The sequence below is a fragment of the Homarus americanus genome, unplaced genomic scaffold (assembly GCF_018991925.1).
Source record: "Homarus americanus isolate GMGI-L3 unplaced genomic scaffold, GMGI_Hamer_2.0 scaffold30108, whole genome shotgun sequence".
NCBI classification, from domain to species: Eukaryota; Metazoa; Arthropoda; class Malacostraca; order Decapoda; family Nephropidae; genus Homarus; species Homarus americanus.
Window position 1 is genome coordinate 5640109 of NW_024748109.1, and position 19663 is coordinate 5659771.

The following is a 19663-nucleotide window of genomic DNA, read 5'->3' on the forward strand; positions in this document are numbered from 1 at the left end:
TTATGTCTGCACTGACCACCATGGCTTATATAGCTGCTGCCAACACAGACTACCATGCTTATTATGTAACTACAACATACACTGACCATCACACTTGTTACTTAGTTATTCAATACATAATCGTAACGCTTCACATGTAACTACCGCCGACGTCGCCAATAGTGATAAATATATACGTGTTACACAAAATGGGATAATTGGCGAGTAACTAGAACGTCTACTGTTTGTATATTTAACATTTTGGAAATTTCTGATTGGCGTTAAACTATTTTGCAGATCATAAAAATACATATAGTAATATATTTTTACTTTATTTTGCAGTGGTTTTATAGTACAGTGATACATTTTGCCGTGTATTAAATTTCCTACAGCATATGAGTTAGGGCACTAGTACTCTGTCGACTATTAAAACACTGAAGTGTGATATATTGCTTCAGGTCTTTGTCAACATTATGTCTAAGACGCTGTAAACCTAAAAGCGTAATACAGTCAAAGTCATCATCTGGTCCTCGAATGTTTTGTTTCTTAAGTTTGTCTGGCTATTGCAGCTTCTCTCCCCGTTATAATATTTAACAGGATAAGTTAACTTTAGCGTGTCAACAGCAGACTGCCGACGCTTATGGCGGCGGCTGATAGCTAGCAGTTTACAAGTAAATCACATCTTCACTTCATTATACCAACTCTGTCATGCAGGTTAATTTAAGTTTATTAACATCTATCGACCATAATCAGTCTTCACTAACTTTGTAGTCTTAAAGAATCACAATATTTATATCATGTATCAAACGAAACATCGGTGGACTGTGGTAACAATGCTATTATTACTTCTCTCCAAGGAAACACAGCTTTTGTAGTCATTGGCATTTTGGGATGTGGAAGCCAACCGGGTTCAGTACTCGCTCCCCTGTGCTAGACCCGGGCCTCTCCTGACCACACGCTGTGAATGTGTACCTTACTTCATAACCTGGGGAGGAGAAGACGGTGGTGTGCAGTAAAGGTCATGCTGCTTCCTGGTGTACCCAAGGCTGTATGCACACTGCACCATTATGGAACTCACTTTCAGGGATGGGATACGATTAACTATTGATAACATAACAATACACGAGGTTAAGAGCAAAGAAACTTAGCAAATAGTGAGACTGAAAGATGAATCGCCGTTAACTAAAACAATATTCAACAGGTTCAGTACTTGTGAGTAGATAAAAGTCAACTATCAATTACAAAGAGACTTCAGGTAACTTACTTGTTAAGGGCATCTCGTTTTATCAACTCAGTTATGCCAGTTAAAAGAATTAAATAATCGTTTCAAAAGCATCAAATCTGTATCTGAAATATTTGACCAGGGTGTTCCATTAAGGTAATTGGGAGTGATGAAACATTGTGACTAAAGACGATAATTAAACAAAAAAATCACTTCCAAAGTCAAGGTCTGAGATAATAATATGAAGGTCAAGACAGTCAATGGCGTTAAGTTTATAACCGAAGACGTATGCACATGGGCTCAAATGGTGCTTAGTAAATACTGCCTCCTGTATGTTGGGTGGTAAGGCTGGCCGCATCTGCATCCCACAACGTCTTTGGGATGAACACCACCGCTCTAAGCATTTGATAGCTCAGTGGTAGCCCCTCAACCTTCTATTGAATGGGCAGCGATCTGTGCCTCGTTGGTGGAAGACTCGGGAATAATGGTGAATCACTAAGACACCATTTTTACATGAGTCTTGGCTTGTTTAATCCTCCAATATTGTTCCTGATGAGTTTGTCTTTCATCAATCATGGGTCCAGGAGGTAACCGGAGTACCCGGAGAAAGCCAGCGATGTTTGGTAAGGTCACACTGGATAGCAAACTTCACATATCCGACCCGAGGATTGAACCCAGGACACGACCGTGAGAGGTAACCGCGCTGATGCTGTAAAAAAAAATCATTCTTGGGGAAAATACAAAACCGAGATGATGGCGATAACGAAATTTGAAATGACTCCAAGAGTTATAATGAAGTGTGTTAATTATTTTGCCAACAGATTGTCAAACTTACTGTGCCAGTGACAATGTTGTCAAACTTACTGTGCCAGTGACAATGTTGTCAAACTTACTGTGCCAGTGACAATGTTGTCAAACTTACTGTGCCAGTGACAATGTTGTTAAACTTACTGTGCCAGTGACAATGTTGTCAAACTCGGGTACAGTTCTCCAGCTTTAAGTTTCTCCAACATGGAAACACCGAAAATTAACTTTCGCGAAATTAAAATTTTTCTTGTCTAATTTACCGTCAGATAATTTGCACAAGAATATAATGGAATTATAAAATGGCCTTAGAATGAAGATATTTTGATCAATTAAGAATTGACTTCCAGGATCATTTAGATAAAAGAAAATACCCCACAAAGATCCCAGCTATAAATATTACCAAAAATTTTCAAACATCCACAATGCTTTTTATTTTTATGCACTATAAATTTAAGAGTCATGGTTAGTTTTTAAGTGTTCCTCTTGGTCAGTCAGGACACCATAGCCAAGGGTTGGTCACCATGGCCTCCCACTTCTAGTCCTCCCAGATTTTGCAACTCTCCGAGGACCTGACTTATAATTTTATTCATCCATCTAAATGACTCAGCCTTCCTCTAACCCCCAACCCATTTCCTTAACTTTTAATATATTTTCCACTATTTCCTCTCATCCATAATTGTAATGGCCAGTCTTAACACTTCATTTACCTTTTTTATCAATAGACCTTCATCTTTAGTTCTCTCTTGAAGCACTACATTCAGAAGGCCTCTGTTCAGCTTCTATTGTCTCCTAAACTATACAATATTACTGATCATATATTGGATTTTATCATTACTTTACTCATACTAATTTCAATTATTATTTTTAACTATTATAGGATCCTGTTTTTGTGGTTATTCTTGTGTTGATTTCTCTTCTTGATACTTCCCATAATTATAAAAACTTAATCAAGTATTTCGTTGCATAATTTTATCATAGAACGTGTTAAAAATAATTGACCCAGTTGTATTACCAAGCCGTTGATATGCTGCGTGTGTGACGGTATCAGAGAAGTTCATTAAATAATTGACATCGAAGCCTCTCCGTTTCTGAAGAAAGTGCCTAAGTCTGTTTCAGGAAAGTTAAAGATCAATTAATAATACTCTGGTCTCTATGTCTATAATGTCTTCGTCTTCTGAGCTGGTCATATTAATGGTGTATTAGGCCGGACAGTCATTAGTACAGTCATATTCTCGTGTACTCCCTATGACAACTGGCTGATAACTGAACACTGCCACGGCCCTCCGACACCTCCTGAGTCCCATAATCTAGTGGTTGCCAAGATATCTTTTATGAAATAGTTAAAATAATTAGTGACTATATAATGTAATGTCATTATGTAGGTATATAATTGCTCTAATTTTGGTGTATTTTTCTTTTGATGATCTATAACAACTACTCAGCAGAAATTTTTATATTAAATTATTTCGAGTAAGTGTTTGAGTGAATTTTTTTCTGTGGTCTAACTATCAGTCTTGAAACATACAGGTGTCTAATGCGGTAATATTTGACCTTTGTATGTTGGTGCTGTAGTTTAACTTGTGTTTGGTATCCAGTCGAGAGTTCTGCTTAAAGGTTAGAAGGCAACATATGATGGAAAGTAATTAATAACTCCCACGTGATGCCTACCTTTTATTAAACTCCTGACACTTAACATTTAACCTAGCCTAGCCTAGCCAACCCTAACCTAACCTAGCGAAATTCGTATTGCGACCAGCATTAATACGAGTACACTAATAACTTAAAATAAACCCTAATATTAAACAAAAATGTTAATGTAAATGTTTTTTTCTCTGTATTTTTCTGAATACAGTATATTAATAAATTGTTTGAGAATAGCATAATTAGTATTAACAATTAAGGACTTTTTCTTTGTGTCCCTTTGAATGATGAGCGCGAGAAGAAACAGCGTGTCATATGGTGGTAAATATAACAACAATGTGACTTAGTTTGTCTTGTACGGACGGGTAAGAGTGATGCAATATTTTGAAACTGTCCATAGAAATACCGGTATAAGAGAGTAGGGCTTTGTGGGTTAACTCGTCCCGCTGTACAAACATGAATAAACAAGACTTAAACTCAGTGAAGCCCGCCCAAACACAAACATCTTCCCCACAACCTACAGCACCAAAATAATAATAATAGTAATAATAATAATAATGATAATAATAATAATAATAATAATAATAATAATAATAATAATAATAATAATAATAATAATACAAACATTATCCAGGAAATATCAATATAAACGCCGGTTGTGTCTTGACATTTGAGTCTTGAGTTCCCCGAGATGAAAAATTCAGAGTTATATATTCCACAGTCGTTGTTGGATAAGCTTAGAATAACACCCAGTTACTCCACGAATGATTCTAAGGCAGTTATAATCACATCATTCTTGTATCTCATTTAAATATACAATTATGGGTCTGTGGGTTATATTTAGGTTTACAACTTACATTGGTATAGATCAGATTACTGGGGGAGCATTTGGCTACTGGTTGTGGGGATAAGTTGGCAAGCAGTGATGCCAGTCATTGTCTCTTAGCTGGGGGCTGGGGAGACAGGCACACCAGCCTCACCAGTAAGCTCCTGGTGTTGGAATAACCATGCAATAGTTCTCTCGATAACTTTATTAAATCATTACTAACTTCTTATGTTGTTCAGGAGCCTTGACGGAGGCTAACACCAGCCTCAATATCTATCTTCCTTTATGTAGTCTTTTATGTCATCGCTTGTAAAGTTTTCTTTATGGTTATAATTATGATTAATAAAGAAATGTTGAAACACTAGTCCAAGCCTACTGTGGCGTGGAGCCTTGTGTAAGTTACTCCCAGTCAACTTCAGTGGTGTCTAACATCTTACTGAATAATATCCTTTTACCTTCATTATATTCATTGCTTATAGATTTTGTTTACATTCAGGATAATAGACCATCGGTATGATGTAGCAATGGTGTTTAACATTGCTAAAGTGCCCGAAAATGACATTCATTTGAAACCGGCATCTTATTCCTCAGTCAGCCCTTAAGGCAGCAAGGGTAAAGAAGGACGGCAAATATTAAGGTTCTGTGTGGAGGTTAGTCCTCTGTCACCCCTGCTCCCACATGAGGGAAATACAGCCCCCTTGTGTACAGCTGGCGGTGCCATCAGTGGCCCGAGATCGGATAGTAAGGACGAGTAAACATGTTCCTAGATAGATTATATTATTCCGTAAATGTAAGAGAAAATCTCCCTCCTTCCAGTAGGATGCGGTCCCAGTAGGTGGCGTACTGTTGAAGGTTGGAGTCTTGTATAAGAAGGAAAGTGTGAGTCGCTTGCTGCCACTCCTGAGAACGTGTGGTATGTTGGGCAGAGGTACAGTACCGCGGAGAGTCAGCTCTTACATACTGTGGAAGGTCGCCAATGCCCGCACTAGTGGCGCCAGGTGGTTTATTTATTTGAATTGGAGCTGGCACCACGTCATGTGGCAGACGGTCATTGTCAATGTCATTTGTCCTTGGTCTAATCCGGCGGAACTGGCTGGTCCTCATTTATCGTTAACATACATAGTCCCTTTTATTGTCTCGAGTATCCTGGTGTATTTACTTCTTGTTTACTTCCTTAGTTGACAGTCTTAGTATACTGTACATGCCTGGATACATCACAACACAGACAGCACCCAGCAATAACTAGTGGCCTCGGTCACGGGTGCATCATTGTGAGAATACTGTCCCAGGATCCATTGAGACTCAGAGGTTGGACTGTAGAGTGAGTCATGTCTATCACAAATGAAACCTGAATCAAGACTCGTGTGTTTAGACGGCTGCAAGTAGTGTGTGAGGGTGTCTGCCTGGCAGGCGGCCAGTCTTGTGTGTCACGTGACGAACTAACATGACACAGCTCTTACATCTAATTGTACACATCAACGAACTGACAATTATTTAATGTCAAAACTTATTTACAAGGAGTTTTATCTTCTCAACCAGTAAAATCTGAGAAGTGAGAAGGTCATTGGCAAGAGTAAGAACCACAATTCATATACTGGTAAATTAATTTGCTGTTACCTGTACTTTTTGACATTAGCTCGTGGAATAATAGAAGTGAATGCCGTCTATATATGTTAATATTTTTTTGAGCCTTGATAACTTTGAAAAAATTCTGTTCGTAAAGCTCTTGTATTTGTAGGAGAATAAGAAGCACAACTGTAGCTTCTTGGAATAATACAAAACTGTTCACTTATTAGCATGATAACATTAATCTCCTGAACTGACTGCAACTGGGCTGGAATGAACCGTTCAGAGTGAAGAGGAGCTCAAGAGGAGGACATAAGTGAAGGTCGAGGGACGTAATATAGAGAGACACGAGGCTGATGGCTGAAGACAAAGGAGTAGATTCAAGAGGCTGACCCCTGACCTATGTGACTGAGTAAAGGGAGAAGAATATGTGCGAGACCAACCTACTACCATCACTGAGTCTAGCAACAGTCACACAGGAGTTAAAGGCATCGTGTAAGTTTCTCCTGCTTCTATGATAACGCTTGTGTGGAGAAACATGATGAAACAGCCGGATACTTCCCATGATATTAGCTTGTACCATAACACCAGGAGATAGCTGTTCCCGCCATCTTAAACCCACAAGGACCCTAAGTGATATACCTTAGCTGCCCCGTCATTCAAACCCCAAAGGAACCCACGAAACATATCCCCCCCCCCTGCCCCCACGTCCCAAACCATATGGAACCCGCAAGAGATGGCTGGCTGACCCAGTACTCGGTCTATAGCGGGGACGGTGACACGAGGCTACAGGCTCCGGGTTCGAGGTTTAAAGCTGATGGATTGAACCAGCCTGAACAGGGAGTTGTGCGAGGTGGGGAAGAGGGGCACCTTGTACTTATGACGACTAGGACGAACAGTCACACTACCTTGTGTATGGGTCTAAGTGAATATGTAGCCGTGTGTGTGTGTGTGTGTGTGTGTGTGTGTGTGTGTGTGTGTGTGTGTGTGTGTGAGAGATGTGTGTTTGTGTGACTGCATATATAAACGTATAATTATAATATACTATATAAGGATAACGTCTTAATAGTGATAACATCTATGTAATTTTAAAATTTTTTGTCTGGTCATAGACGATCAAGTTGATCATTGTAATACATAATGAATAATTTCATAGAAAACCTAACCTAAGCTAACCTGTTGCAATGAAAAGAAAATTAAGTCTCTATTTTGCAAAAAAAAGCAATTATAAATATTTTTTATAGTTTCAGAACTAATTTAGAGATTTTTTTTTTTTTTTTTTTTTACATTTGACCCGATATTAGGTCAAGGGCAAATCACCTTTTATGGTGACCTTTGACTGGAAGTATCTGTTTATTACTGTCAAACTGTCAACGAACCTGACAACCAACTTCTTTTGTTTTGAGTTTTGTTGATAATTTTGGACACGATCGTGTAAACAGATCACACAAAGAAACCAAACTGAACTTTGTCAGCTGAAGTAAGGTGGTCGCTGAAGTAAGATGGTCGCTGGAGTAAGGTGGTCACATTGAGCTTTGAAATTTTTCTCAGGTAATAATTGTGGAAGGTAGAATGTTGTGACTGCCAGAGATCGTTGACCGAGACCCCAGCCATACGGGTAGTGACCACCTGACCATGTTCTTCCTCATGTGACATAATCTTCCGGTTCCTTCCCGTTACTCCTGTGTTCGTGGCGTGAATGAGCCATGCAGTAAGTGACCTGAGTAAAGGATGTCTGTGAGTAATTGAAGGTCACCTCCACCTGTCGTATACCCGGAGGCAATTTTGTGGGTTTTGTTTCCACCGAGTGCCGACAGCATTTCAGATTGGTACTATTCTTGGCACTGACCACCGACCTTCATCCCTTCCGTCCTCCACAAATATTTCAGCTGTCATCGATCCAACCGTTCTGGTAGTCTAAGGATGTGGTTTTATTTAATCCTCGAGATGATTTGTTAAAACAAAGGGACATTTATATATATACCGTAAGCATTAATTGCCTTGTACGAATTTTTTTTAACTAATACCTACATAATAATCATTCATATCCAGTTTGTTTGGCCAAGCATTACCCACCGAAAACTACCTTGCCATGGGGAAGCTTAACATCTTTTTTCCTTCTTATATTCTTCATTTAACTCAAAACGATGTTCCTTTATGCAGGTCGTACTGTATAGAAACTGAAGATGAAGTACTGTGGTCAAACATGCTCTGATAACATGAATCTTGGAGCTTTAAACTCAAGTCGATTTTCGCCATATATACCTGGCAACAGCCCACTTGGGTATGGGAGTTGGATTTGTCATGTAAGGTTTTTATTTATCTTATATATTATTATAGTGGTCCAGCGTGAAACAATTATCACTGGTTTATGGTATAATGAACCCAAATGAGATTATATATAAAGTTACCTTACAAAAGCTCTTACCGACTGCCAAGACTTTACAGAAGTCTCACAGCAAGTAAATTTTAAAGAAAAAAGACGTCCCTATTCTTTAAATAACACTTTGTTCTAGACATAACTGTAAAATGATTCCCAAGAACACAGAATTATCTTGGATACATAATCCTGTGCAATATTTACGTCACCGTTTGTTCGCCGCAGTGCATTCTGGGACACAACCGGGGTCGGGTCCGCCATCTTTACTTTTATTCAGCTTAAATTACAAAAGCTGCTTGACATAACCGCAGTTGTGCTCTGCTAAAATGCCAAAAGTAAACTGTTGTGTACCGAGCTGTGTCTTAATGGCAAGGCGAGCTCTTTCTTACAGTTTCTCTCAGCTACCAGTCGATGATAAGAAAAAATACTGATAAAAAGATTAGAAATAGCAGGTTTATTTCCATTTCGTCTACTCTCATTTCACCATATTATTTTATCTGCGTCAAAGAAAAAGAAAATGATTTGCTCAAAGCGTGACGTCATTAAGTGTTGCTATAATAACAAACGGTAGAGATAAAGTGATGGACAATATGGGTGATTGTTCAGTGTTTGGAGCCAAGATCAGTCACTAGAATCACCCAAATAATGTACACCCAAACATTAGTGTGTGATGGTGTCTTCTGTGGTTCGTTGTAGTTGTCTTATTCTGCGTCTAAATAGGAAAAGGGAAAAAACATTGAAGTTATGGGTCTATTTGGGTGTTTCTTGTTGCATGGAATGAACCACCACAATCACTACAATTAAGTTATATATAGAGCATAACTGCCTTTTCCTTATTTACAATTAGAATAAGCAAAATGAAATAAAACTATGACTTCTCCACAAAAAATTAGCGTATGTCCACCTCTGCAAGGTTTATATTCAAAGTTTAACTAAACATAAATAAAAGATGAAATGGATTCAAACTCACAACATTAAACTGTGCTGTACTGTGTAGTGGTTAGAGTGTTGGGGTACAGTAGGGTAATTCCTGGCTGTAATAAATGTATAACTGTGTTGACATTTTTTATCGTCTAGTGAAAGTTCATATTTACGGCATGTACCTTTATACTCAAACTACCTTTCGACCAAACACTTTAAAATCGTCTCTCTAACATCACTCATACAAAAATTACATTACACATACTTCCGCCAAAAGGACCCCGGAGTTTGGCTCAATGCATTGGAGTAAACAAATGGTGACGCAGCTAAGACCCTGTTGTCCTCTCTCAGTACGCAACCTTCCTTACCACGAGACTCGGCAAAATTGATACGTGGTTGTGCATGAAATATAAGCTGATTATCGTTGTCTAGATAGTTTAGTACAGGTCTGAATTGACTTGTAAAATACGCATAGAGTTGACCAACGTTACACTCTGACCGTTGGTGTTATAATCTTGACCTTTATGACAATCGTAGCATAAATATAAGACTAGAAAATGAAAAGAAAATAGAAGGTTGAGTAACAAAAATAAAAGAGAGAGATGGTTTTAAGGTTTTGAATGATTAATTGAGCTAAAGATCCTCTCTGCTGTGTAACATTCCCTTGGGTCTGTCTGTAGTGTAAGGTAAAGATAGTTTAGACCATCTAGTGTTGTTTGTACTGTCTGGAAATAATATTGTACTTGGTATCGATCTGTCTCTATTTTTGGTGGGACGGGTGTCAACACTTCTGAATCTTTTATAAATTTGTAACAATGATTCTGAATCCCAAGCTGTGAAACAAAAAACACAAAATCACAAATGATAAACGTGCATTGATCTGAATTTTATAAGTTACAGCAAGAGATAATGTCTACGACTTTCACTGTTTGAATAAATCACAGCTCAGAAACTTTTAATGATATACAACTAAGTTTCTACAGTCGACAACGTTTAAAATTTAAAACAAGAAGTTATGCTTTTCATTATGAACAAACGTGAATTTAACTGTGAGAATGAGAGCCACTCCAGTGAAGACCCTTTTGGCCGAGGATGCACTTGTTATTAGGATGATGTCAAGTTGTATCTTGTGAAGGAACTACACTAATTTGAGACAAGAGACATGGTGCCGTTTGCCAACAAGACACCCTCCTAGATCCCTTCGTTTCATCAGCTGGCCAAGCACACAATATGTCGTCGATTAAACTTGAATTCGATATGGAAAATGGCAACTTCAACAGAGGTAACAAAAAATTAGCTGAGGGTAACAGTGGTTGAGGATTGGTCAAATATCAGAGCATCTTCGACAAGATACCAATTGACAGACCTGCTACCTTCATACACCATTTTCAAAACATAATTAGTAATTATATTTATTAATTACTGATGAAGAAGATGAATCATATTTATCCGCGGGCGTGTACAGGCTGGCCGGAGATGTGCATTTGTTTCGAGAACGGCGGCCAACAAGGTGGTGAGTTAAACTAAAGAGAATGAATGGTGCGGCCTGCGTGGGATCCAGTTTAAAGATGACGTCCTCGTTGGTGATGGATTCTGGAGAGTGTGAATCCATGAAGACGTCCACCTCGTGGTGAAGGAGACACATGAAGCAAAAGGAGGAACAGACCTTTACCGAAAGAAAAGGAGAGCACCCATGAGATAGACTCGGGAGTTGCTACAGTAGGATCTGTCTCTGAGGACACAGACCCATTCTCATGTGTAACTTCTTCACATGCAGTCCCTCAGAGATAGTAATAACTGTGTCCTTGATCTGGTGACTATAACAAGTTAAGTCAATGCAAGGTAACGTTTTGTTGTGTGACCTTCCTAAAAGTGAATGGAAGTGTTAACTCCTGGACTGTAACACCCACCAGATAGTGCCACCGTATTATGAGGTGACTAAGGTGAATGCAGAGCTAGGTAGGTCACCGCAAATGTCGTGTAAGATGAGGCATGGTTTAGATGATAGTAACTCTTAAGAAGTAAAATAGTGAGAGGTTCTTACAGATGAAGAAGCTAAACAAAGACCAGTTTGTTTACGAGTTAAATTTCGTGTTTCTTTCACTTCTGTCTGAAGTATGGCAAGTCCGTATAGTCGTCACTGCAAGTTCTTCTCTATAACTGTAGGGAGGATTTGAGAACAATACTGAAGCAGTTAAACGTCGCCTTATATCTTATGGTGAAGATCTACGGTTCTGTTTATAGCTTGGGAAAACATCAATATTATTTCTATTTGCAATACTTCGTTAAAACAAACCCATCAACACGGGAGCAACACAAGATCTCCTGGAGGTATTGATTGGGATGTTTTAAGTGAAAAAAAGTATATGTACTTTTTGCCTCTGAATGGATTATGCAAAGAGAGGGATAACTTGTATATAGTCTTATGCTCCCGAGGAAAAACGTAGACTCGTACAGGAAGAGAAAGCTTTATCATGAACGTTGTGAGCTAAAGGAGCAAGAGTGTACAGGGCAGTGTGGGATACCTGAGAGGTTTCACGACCAAGGGATGTGGAAGAATGTAAGAGACACGTCCCTTAATTTCTTAATGCTCACTTGTGTCCGTAGAAGACTGGAGGTTAGTGGCTGCCCTGAGAAGTGTCTCTCCACTTTGTTGCGTCGTATTAATCACTTACTCTCTCAGACATCAGATACCATTACATACATCCACACCGTTAGCAAGGCAATACTAGATGGCACACCTCGCCCCAGCCTCGCTATTGCCTCAAGGTGCTAAATTTTTATTGTTCGTTGAAGGATATATCCAGCATATCCAGCATTTTCTGAGATATGATGATGAAAATAAATGATTTTTTTTTGGGGGGGGGGGGTCATGTGACATTGACTTTTGGCCAATATGTAACCACTTTTTAACATTCATGTAATTTTGGATCGAAAAGTCGTCATCTTTGTTGTCATTTTCTGGAAAGCAGTGACGTCATATAGAGAAACGTCAATGACACTTTTGATGTTAATATAATAGAACAAGTCCCTCCTTCTCTAATGCTTCCTTCCTGAATTATCGCAAAACAAGATAATAAAATAAATAAATAAATAAATAAGTAAATAAAAAAAAAATTTAATCAACTTTCGATGTCCACGACCTTCACATTTGACCTTCACACTTGACCTTGACCTTGATCTCCCTAAAAGGTTAAATGTTTATTGTATCTTCAGTATACCCGACATGGTTCATCCATGACGTTTGGACACATTTGGTGCAGGTATGGCTGATATATGCTTCATTACATTGTGGCGATGGTGCAGGTACAGTAGCTAAAACAACTCTGTGCGTACTTTGTGGGAAACAATATGAGACCATGGACGATAAATTTTGGTATATGAGTTACCACTAGTCACGCGTAAAATTTCGGAGCATATCGACCCCCACCTGCACAGATAGTTGTTTTAGCTACTGTGCACAGACAGACACACAGGATCATTCCAATACTTGTTAAACTAAAGTAAAATTAGAACGTACAATCAGACCAGTCGACGCAGACGAGGCCAGCACCAGCGGCTGGACATGTGGGCATTCCTAAGGGAGAGTAACAGGTGTACGGGTGAAGGGCCAAGATATTGCTGCAGTGTAGGACAGTGTGAGGAGATAACAGCCAAGAGAAGAGAAAATAAGACGTTTCGCTTTGGTCTGTGTTTCCGACGGCAGCGTGTGTGTGTGTCATGAAATGGTGGCGTCGGCTGTACAACCTACGCTCTGAGCTGAGGAGACATCATGTAGGTGATGACGTAGAAGCGAAGGCAATACTATAGGATGAAGGCCGGGGACATGAGGTACCAGAGCAGGAAAGACAGTGGGGCACCGGATGGGAGGGAGGTCGGTGCTAGGTGGGGCACTGAACATTGTCTGCTGGCTACAGGAACCCGCGCTCACTTACGATTGGCTGATAATGGGAAACTCTTTCAAAGATTGTCAAAGGGCGACCCAACGTACACTAGTACTATTTCAAAACCTTGGTTTAAAGATAAACCAGGTAAAATCAAATTTAATACCAAGACTTATTAGACGTTACCAAACTTCGTGCGACTTAATGTGGGCTGCTGGAACTGTCTGTTATAGTTGTGTAACATGGTGCGCTGCCGAGTACTGGGGTGTCTAGTAGTTAACCCGATAATCCATCTACACACTCAGGCAAAACTTCTCCAACACCTGGCCACGATGGATGTGAGAATGAGCAGAATGGGGCTCTTCATCTCGGAGTAGTTTCAGATTCTTCGTTCATTTTCCAGACTCCATAGAGCTTATAGCGTTCGGGAAGTTTTGGCTGAGTGTGTACAATGGACAAAAGGGCAACCAACAGTTATGTGAGGAGTAATGGTTTAGTTTATTTCCCAAAGGAGTGAAGCTTTGGCGATATTACGGGTGGGTACTCGAGAGGTTTGTGTAGGTTCAAGATATTCAACAACTCGAAACTATCTTCTGTGAAGCTTCGAATTGACATCATTAACTATACTACCTTAGCTTTGTTATTAAAAGTTTAAAGTTAACTGGAAGTGAACAATTAAATCTTCTTGGTTAAACTAAAGTAACATTGACGTATGATCTGGTGCATACGACAAACAGTCTTCGTGTACTTAAATTATTATTATTATTATTATTACTTATCACTTAAAGCCATTAGGGCGGTTACACCTTATTTTTATGACCTATACTTTCAGTGTCTAATGCTACTACTGGAGGACACCGTAGTACCCAGAGACAAAACAACTACTAAATCTGAGTAGAGTCACAGTACATAACACCCTTCTCACATCTGTCACAAAGTCGGGGACTGAAGCCAGGACACAATACGGCGATATACGCTCGTTACCTCTCTACCACCAACAACACGTCCAACACAGTAGATTCATTTAAGTTATTATATGATATCTACAGAAGCAGGGGATGAAGCAGGTGTCCAGTACTGCTGCAGTGTATGGATCTATGACACAGACACACAGTCAGGATCATTCCAATACCTCTTAATCCCCCTTAGGGAGAGGATATGTAAGATGAGACCCCCAGATAGAAGGAAAATGTAATGGCAAGCCACAAGGGAACAGTTGTAAGAGTGTGAGGTGGGCCAAGAGAGAGGTGGGCCAAGAGAGAGGTGGGCCAGGAGTGAGGTGGGCCAAGAGTGAGGTGGGCCAGGAGTGAGGTGGGCCAAGAGAGAGGTGGGCCAAGAGAGAGGTGGGCCAAGAGAGAGGTGGGCCAGGAGTGAGGTGGGCCAAGAGTGAGGTGGGCCACGAGTGAGGTGAGCCACGAGTGAGGTGGGACAAAAGTAGAGGGAACCATACCGTGAAGAAACAGGCTGGGGTGGGTGGGTCGTCCAGGCCGGGGTGGGGTGGGGCTGACTTGGGTCGGTATGGCTGGGGTCGTCAGGGTTGGGGAGGACGTAGAAGGGGTATCTCTGCGGGACAACAACAATGAGTGTCAGGCGCCACAGTAACAGCTCACTTCCTTCTCGGACCCAACATCCGCATCTGTCGGGGGTGGAGGTGAGGCTCTCCCGCTACTGAGATATTCACTCCGCCTTTACCCTCTAGATCATCGCTGTCCGTGTACCCAGTGAAGACTTTAAATAATAACTATCCGACACATGTGGTGGAATTAAAACTAACAAGACAAAATAAATTATAGTAATTTTAGAATGATGCTGATGTCTAGACTATGTTTTTCGTGAAGCTTGGGGAGGTGTTTTAAAAATAACACCACGAATAAACTCTTGACTGCAGGCTACTGATGTTGTCTCGATGGCTGGGCGTTTAACAAAAAGTGTTTTACTATGTTGACACTTTATTAATTAATAATGCCCTTCTAGCGTTCATGGTTCAGAGCACTTGAGTAAATTTGTTCAAAGAAAACAATAACTTAGGACTAGTCTTTTAGCATCACTCAGGGGGAGAACAATCCTTTACTCACGGAGGAAACATTCGGATGCTCACATTAATCTCACAGTTTAAGTGTGTGTGTGTGTGTGTGTGTGTGTGTGTGTGTGTGTGTGTGTGTGTGTGTGTGTGTGTGTGTGTGTGATAGTATCTTGGGTGAGATGTGTGTGTCAGTGTCCTTGGCCAGGTGTGTGAGAGTGACTTGGGCCAGGTGTGTGACAGTGACCTGGGCCAGGTGGAAGCCCAGAAAGAACTATTGTATCACCTGACGTCATATATGTCCCTCATGTACCACAATATTTATCTTTACATTTTTTAAACTGAAAAAAAAATCAAACATTTGGAAGAATTTCAAGAGTAAGACCTTAAAGTGAGCGTTTGACTTTAGTCCCTGTGAGTTTGACCTTTAACTGGTCTTTATAATGCAAGGGAACTTTCTGGGACAGTTAGTTTCGGAAATTTCCTTTTATATGACGTAATATTTCAAATTAACGTTGAAAAAATATGAAGAATGAATTTGATTCTTTGATCCTTTGTCAAACACACTTTTCCAGGGATATCCTATTGAATTATATATCATAAAATTATAAACTACAGATAAAATCATAACATTAACCTTGATTGGTTCTGATCGATAACTAAAAACAATGGGTTTTCATTAACAACTTCCGGGACTATTACTTTTGATCATTAGAATCGTCTGGTAGTTAAGATGTTAAAAAAAGAAATGGGTATACATATAGCTTAGCAGGATCAATAATTAGAATAAACTATCCAGAAGAAATATTCTGTTGACAACTGGTGTCTAGTATAAGTAAGTGTTTGAAGGTGATATCTCTAAGGCAGTTACATGAGTTTCGTTTCTATAACCTTGCCTATTGACGATGATGGAGCCAATACATGGAGCGTATTCAGTGGTACTCTGTTCTTGAGGCCGAACAACAAACAAAAAGTAAAATATTATTCTGAGGACAGTGTATATGATATTTTCGTTGCTCGACAGTTGCTAGAGAATTGCCGGGAACAGCGCCAACATCTTTATGCTGATTTCATCGACCTAACTAAAGCGTTTGACACCATCAACAGGGACGGTCTCCCGGCTTCTGGAACCTCAGGGCTGTCCCAGACAGTTTGTGAAGACACCCAGAGGCCTACATGAAGACGTGGTCGGGAGAGTGATAATTATTGCGGGACGGACGCTCTTTACCCCTTTCATCATCACCAACAGGGTCAAGCAAAGCTATGAACTGCTGCCTTACTTTTATGCGTCTTCTTTGCCGCTGTTCTCGCTACTAGCATAATGGATATAGACTGCGGATTATTTATCAGATTTCGCACCGACGGACAGCTCTCAAGCTCTGCAGAACTACAAGCATCTGTAAGAGTAACCAGAGCTTTAATTATTGAGTTTCTCTGCGGTGATGACTGCGCTTCCGTGGCCAGTATGGAAAAAGACTTGCAGACAATTGTCGACAGTTTTGCTGATACAATGGGCGACTTTAACCTCACCATCAGCCTCGCGAAAACGGAGGTCCTCCATCAACCACCTTCTGGGCACCACCAGGTCGACGTTAACACCATCATTAAAGGAACTCTAATTAAACCCATGCAGTCATTCACATGATTATCTCGGCAGTGTCATCTCTACCGACGCCACCACCTACTCAGAAGTCACCCATGCACATTATCGACAAAGCTGATGCAGATTTCGGAGCACTGAGCACGATCGGGACCTCACCCACAGGACAAAAATTTAGGTATCCGCTGCCACAATTCTTCCATCTCTTCTATATGGCAGTGAATCCGGGCTAACCTACCGTCACCGCCTAAAATCCATGGAGCAGTTCCACCGGGTCGTCCTAAATAGCAAATGACAGGATCGTACCCCAAACACCAAGGTCCTGAAACGAGCTGGATACACCAGCATCGGTGCGCTCATCTTCAAAGCGCAGCTGCGCTGGACGGCCCATGTGGTCCGCATAGACGACGATAGGATGTCCAAACAATTATTTTAAGGCGAACTGTGCGTAGGTAAGTATAAAACCAACACAAACGTTGAAGAAAAATCGAAAAACTTGCAATATCGACACTAACCTCTGGGTAGGTTTAGCCTAAGGTAGATCAGCCTGGCGTAAGTCAACCAAATTAGGCATCCATCAACTTTGAATTGTATAGCACCCTGTCAGCCATCTGCAGCTGGGCTCACAGACACCTGCGGGCTCAATATCCCTAACCAGTTGTCCCGGTTCACACCAACAACACTTGTGGCCGCGTGTGTCGATCACGGATTGGACTCATCAGTCATATGAGGAGACACTGTTAATAGATGTGCGCCGAGGAACTCATTATCGCCTCCTTGATAGAAAACGAAGAAATTGGTGGCCACTGTATTATGGTGGCCACTGTATTATGGTGGCCACTGTATTATGGTGGTCACTGTATTATGGTGGCCACTGTATTATGGTGGTCACTGTATTATGGTGGCCACTGTATTATGTTGGCCACTGTATTATGATGGTCACTGTATTATGGTGGTCACTGTATTATGGTGGTCATAGTATTATGGTGGTCACTGTATTATGGTGGCCACTGTATTATGGTAGTCACTGTATTATGGTGGCCACTGTATTATGATGACATAAATTAACCAGTTATTAAAGTTTTCGTTACTCGTAATATGAGGTGTAGCGTTTCTTGTACGAGTGACTAACCCACAATAGTTAATTAGTGTATTATGTAAACTCCTACACATAAACATTACTTACGGAAACTTTGAATAATACTTAGCGATTAGGAAAATAACCCTAATTGACTGTTACATTAATCCTTGCACTTTACTGTATGTCAAGGTGGAGCTGTCACCCACCGTGAACAAACGCTGTAGATTGTGTGACAGTCTTTGAAAAGTTAAAGCTTTAAGTAAAAACATTGATCTGTTGTGATGGATTGTCTGAAACACCTTTGTCTTTTATTATAAGTCATAAATAATTATATAATTTATTATTATTTACGAGTCCAACAATTTGGGGACTCCATTAAGCATGACATGTGTGTAAGGTTAGTGTAGTGTGATATAATACTACTGCTGGTGAATTAACACAAACATGTGATCTCCTTCAGGTGGCCAGGGACGTCATGATGAGTCTTCCGCGTCGAAAGATGCCGGCGTGGGTGACGGTGGCGCTACTGTGGTGTGTGGCACCACTCACCATGGCTGCAGGTGGGCTCTCACAGGTGGCGTTCGGTGGTACTGGTGACGTAGCCACTGTTACACCAACGGTACCACCATGATGAGTTACTAGGGGCAGTGTTTCGTTGAGGCGATGACCAACAGGCAGTAGAAAACCTTCTTATCGCAAGGCTTAATTTGACTAAGAATTTAGTATGCTGTAGATAAAGTTTTCAACACATGAATTTGGTATCAAATCACTTTACATATTTTTGATAATAATTCGGTATTTTTTGAAACCAATAACGAAGCAATATGAACGATTATAAGAAAAACATAAAATCAAGTGTATAAACTTTTATTGAGACAAAACTAAAATTTTTTGGACATTTTCTAATACATAAAAATATTTTTCTGTTCTCATTCTCAGTGGCACCTTTGGATATAGAAGGTAATATTGCACAGTTTGCAGGTATGACAGTGAGCATGTTAGTGGCACTCTGGGTGTCGGAGAACAGTTCTCTGACGGTGACATTCTGACTGTAGCTCAGCCTCCCAGCCTTCCTGTTCTCTCATAGCTCAGCCTCCCAGCCTTCCTGTTCTCTCATAGCTCAGCCTCCCAGCCTTCCTGTTCTCTCATAGCTCAGCCTCCCAGCCTTCCTGTTCTCTCATAGCTCAGCCTCCCAGCCTCCTGTTCTCTCATAGCTCAGCCTCCCAGCCTCATAGCTCAGCCTCCCAGCCCTCCTGTTCTCTCATAGCTCAGCCTCCCAGCCCTCCTGTTCTCTCATAGCTCAGCCTCCCAGCCCTCCTGTTCTCTCATAGCTCAGCCTCCCAGCCTTCCTGTTCTCTCATAGCTCAGCCTCCCAGCCTTCCTGTTCTCTCATAGCTCAGCCTCCCAGCCCTCCTGTTCTCTCATAGCTCAGCCTCCCAGCCCTCCTGTTCTCTCCCTCTCACTGTATGTCGTGCCTGTATTGTAGATGTGTTTCCGTGTCCTGAATATTTTTGTTGCACACAATACAACAATGTAACATTCTGTTTGACTGATGTTTCCTTTTAGTGTAATTTGATATATATATATATATATATATATATATATATATATATATATATATATATATATATATATATATATATATATATATATATATATATATATATATATATATATATATATATATATATATGTGTGTGTGTGTGTAATACAAGCCATTACACTGTATCACTACT

General features: G+C 40.4%; 1 protein-coding gene across 18 annotated transcripts in view; it reads left to right on the top strand.

The window, feature by feature from the left end:
• Positions 1–19663, top strand: part of LOC121880141 (neuroglian-like) — a 176277-nt gene that overhangs the window by 63101 nt on the left and 93513 nt on the right. For 17 of the 18 annotated variants that reach the window (XR_006091494.1, XM_042387211.1, XM_042387201.1 and 14 more), the window contains 2 exons: positions 18388–18487; positions 18867–18887. Coding sequence is in view for 17 of the 18 variants with exons in the window: in XM_042387211.1 (XP_042243145.1) it covers positions 18388–18487; positions 18867–18887 (121 nt within the window). In the remaining variant the exon portion in view is untranslated. The remainder of the gene's footprint in view (positions 1–18387; positions 18488–18866; positions 18888–19663) is intronic. The other variant, XM_042387205.1, reaches the window with a different exon arrangement.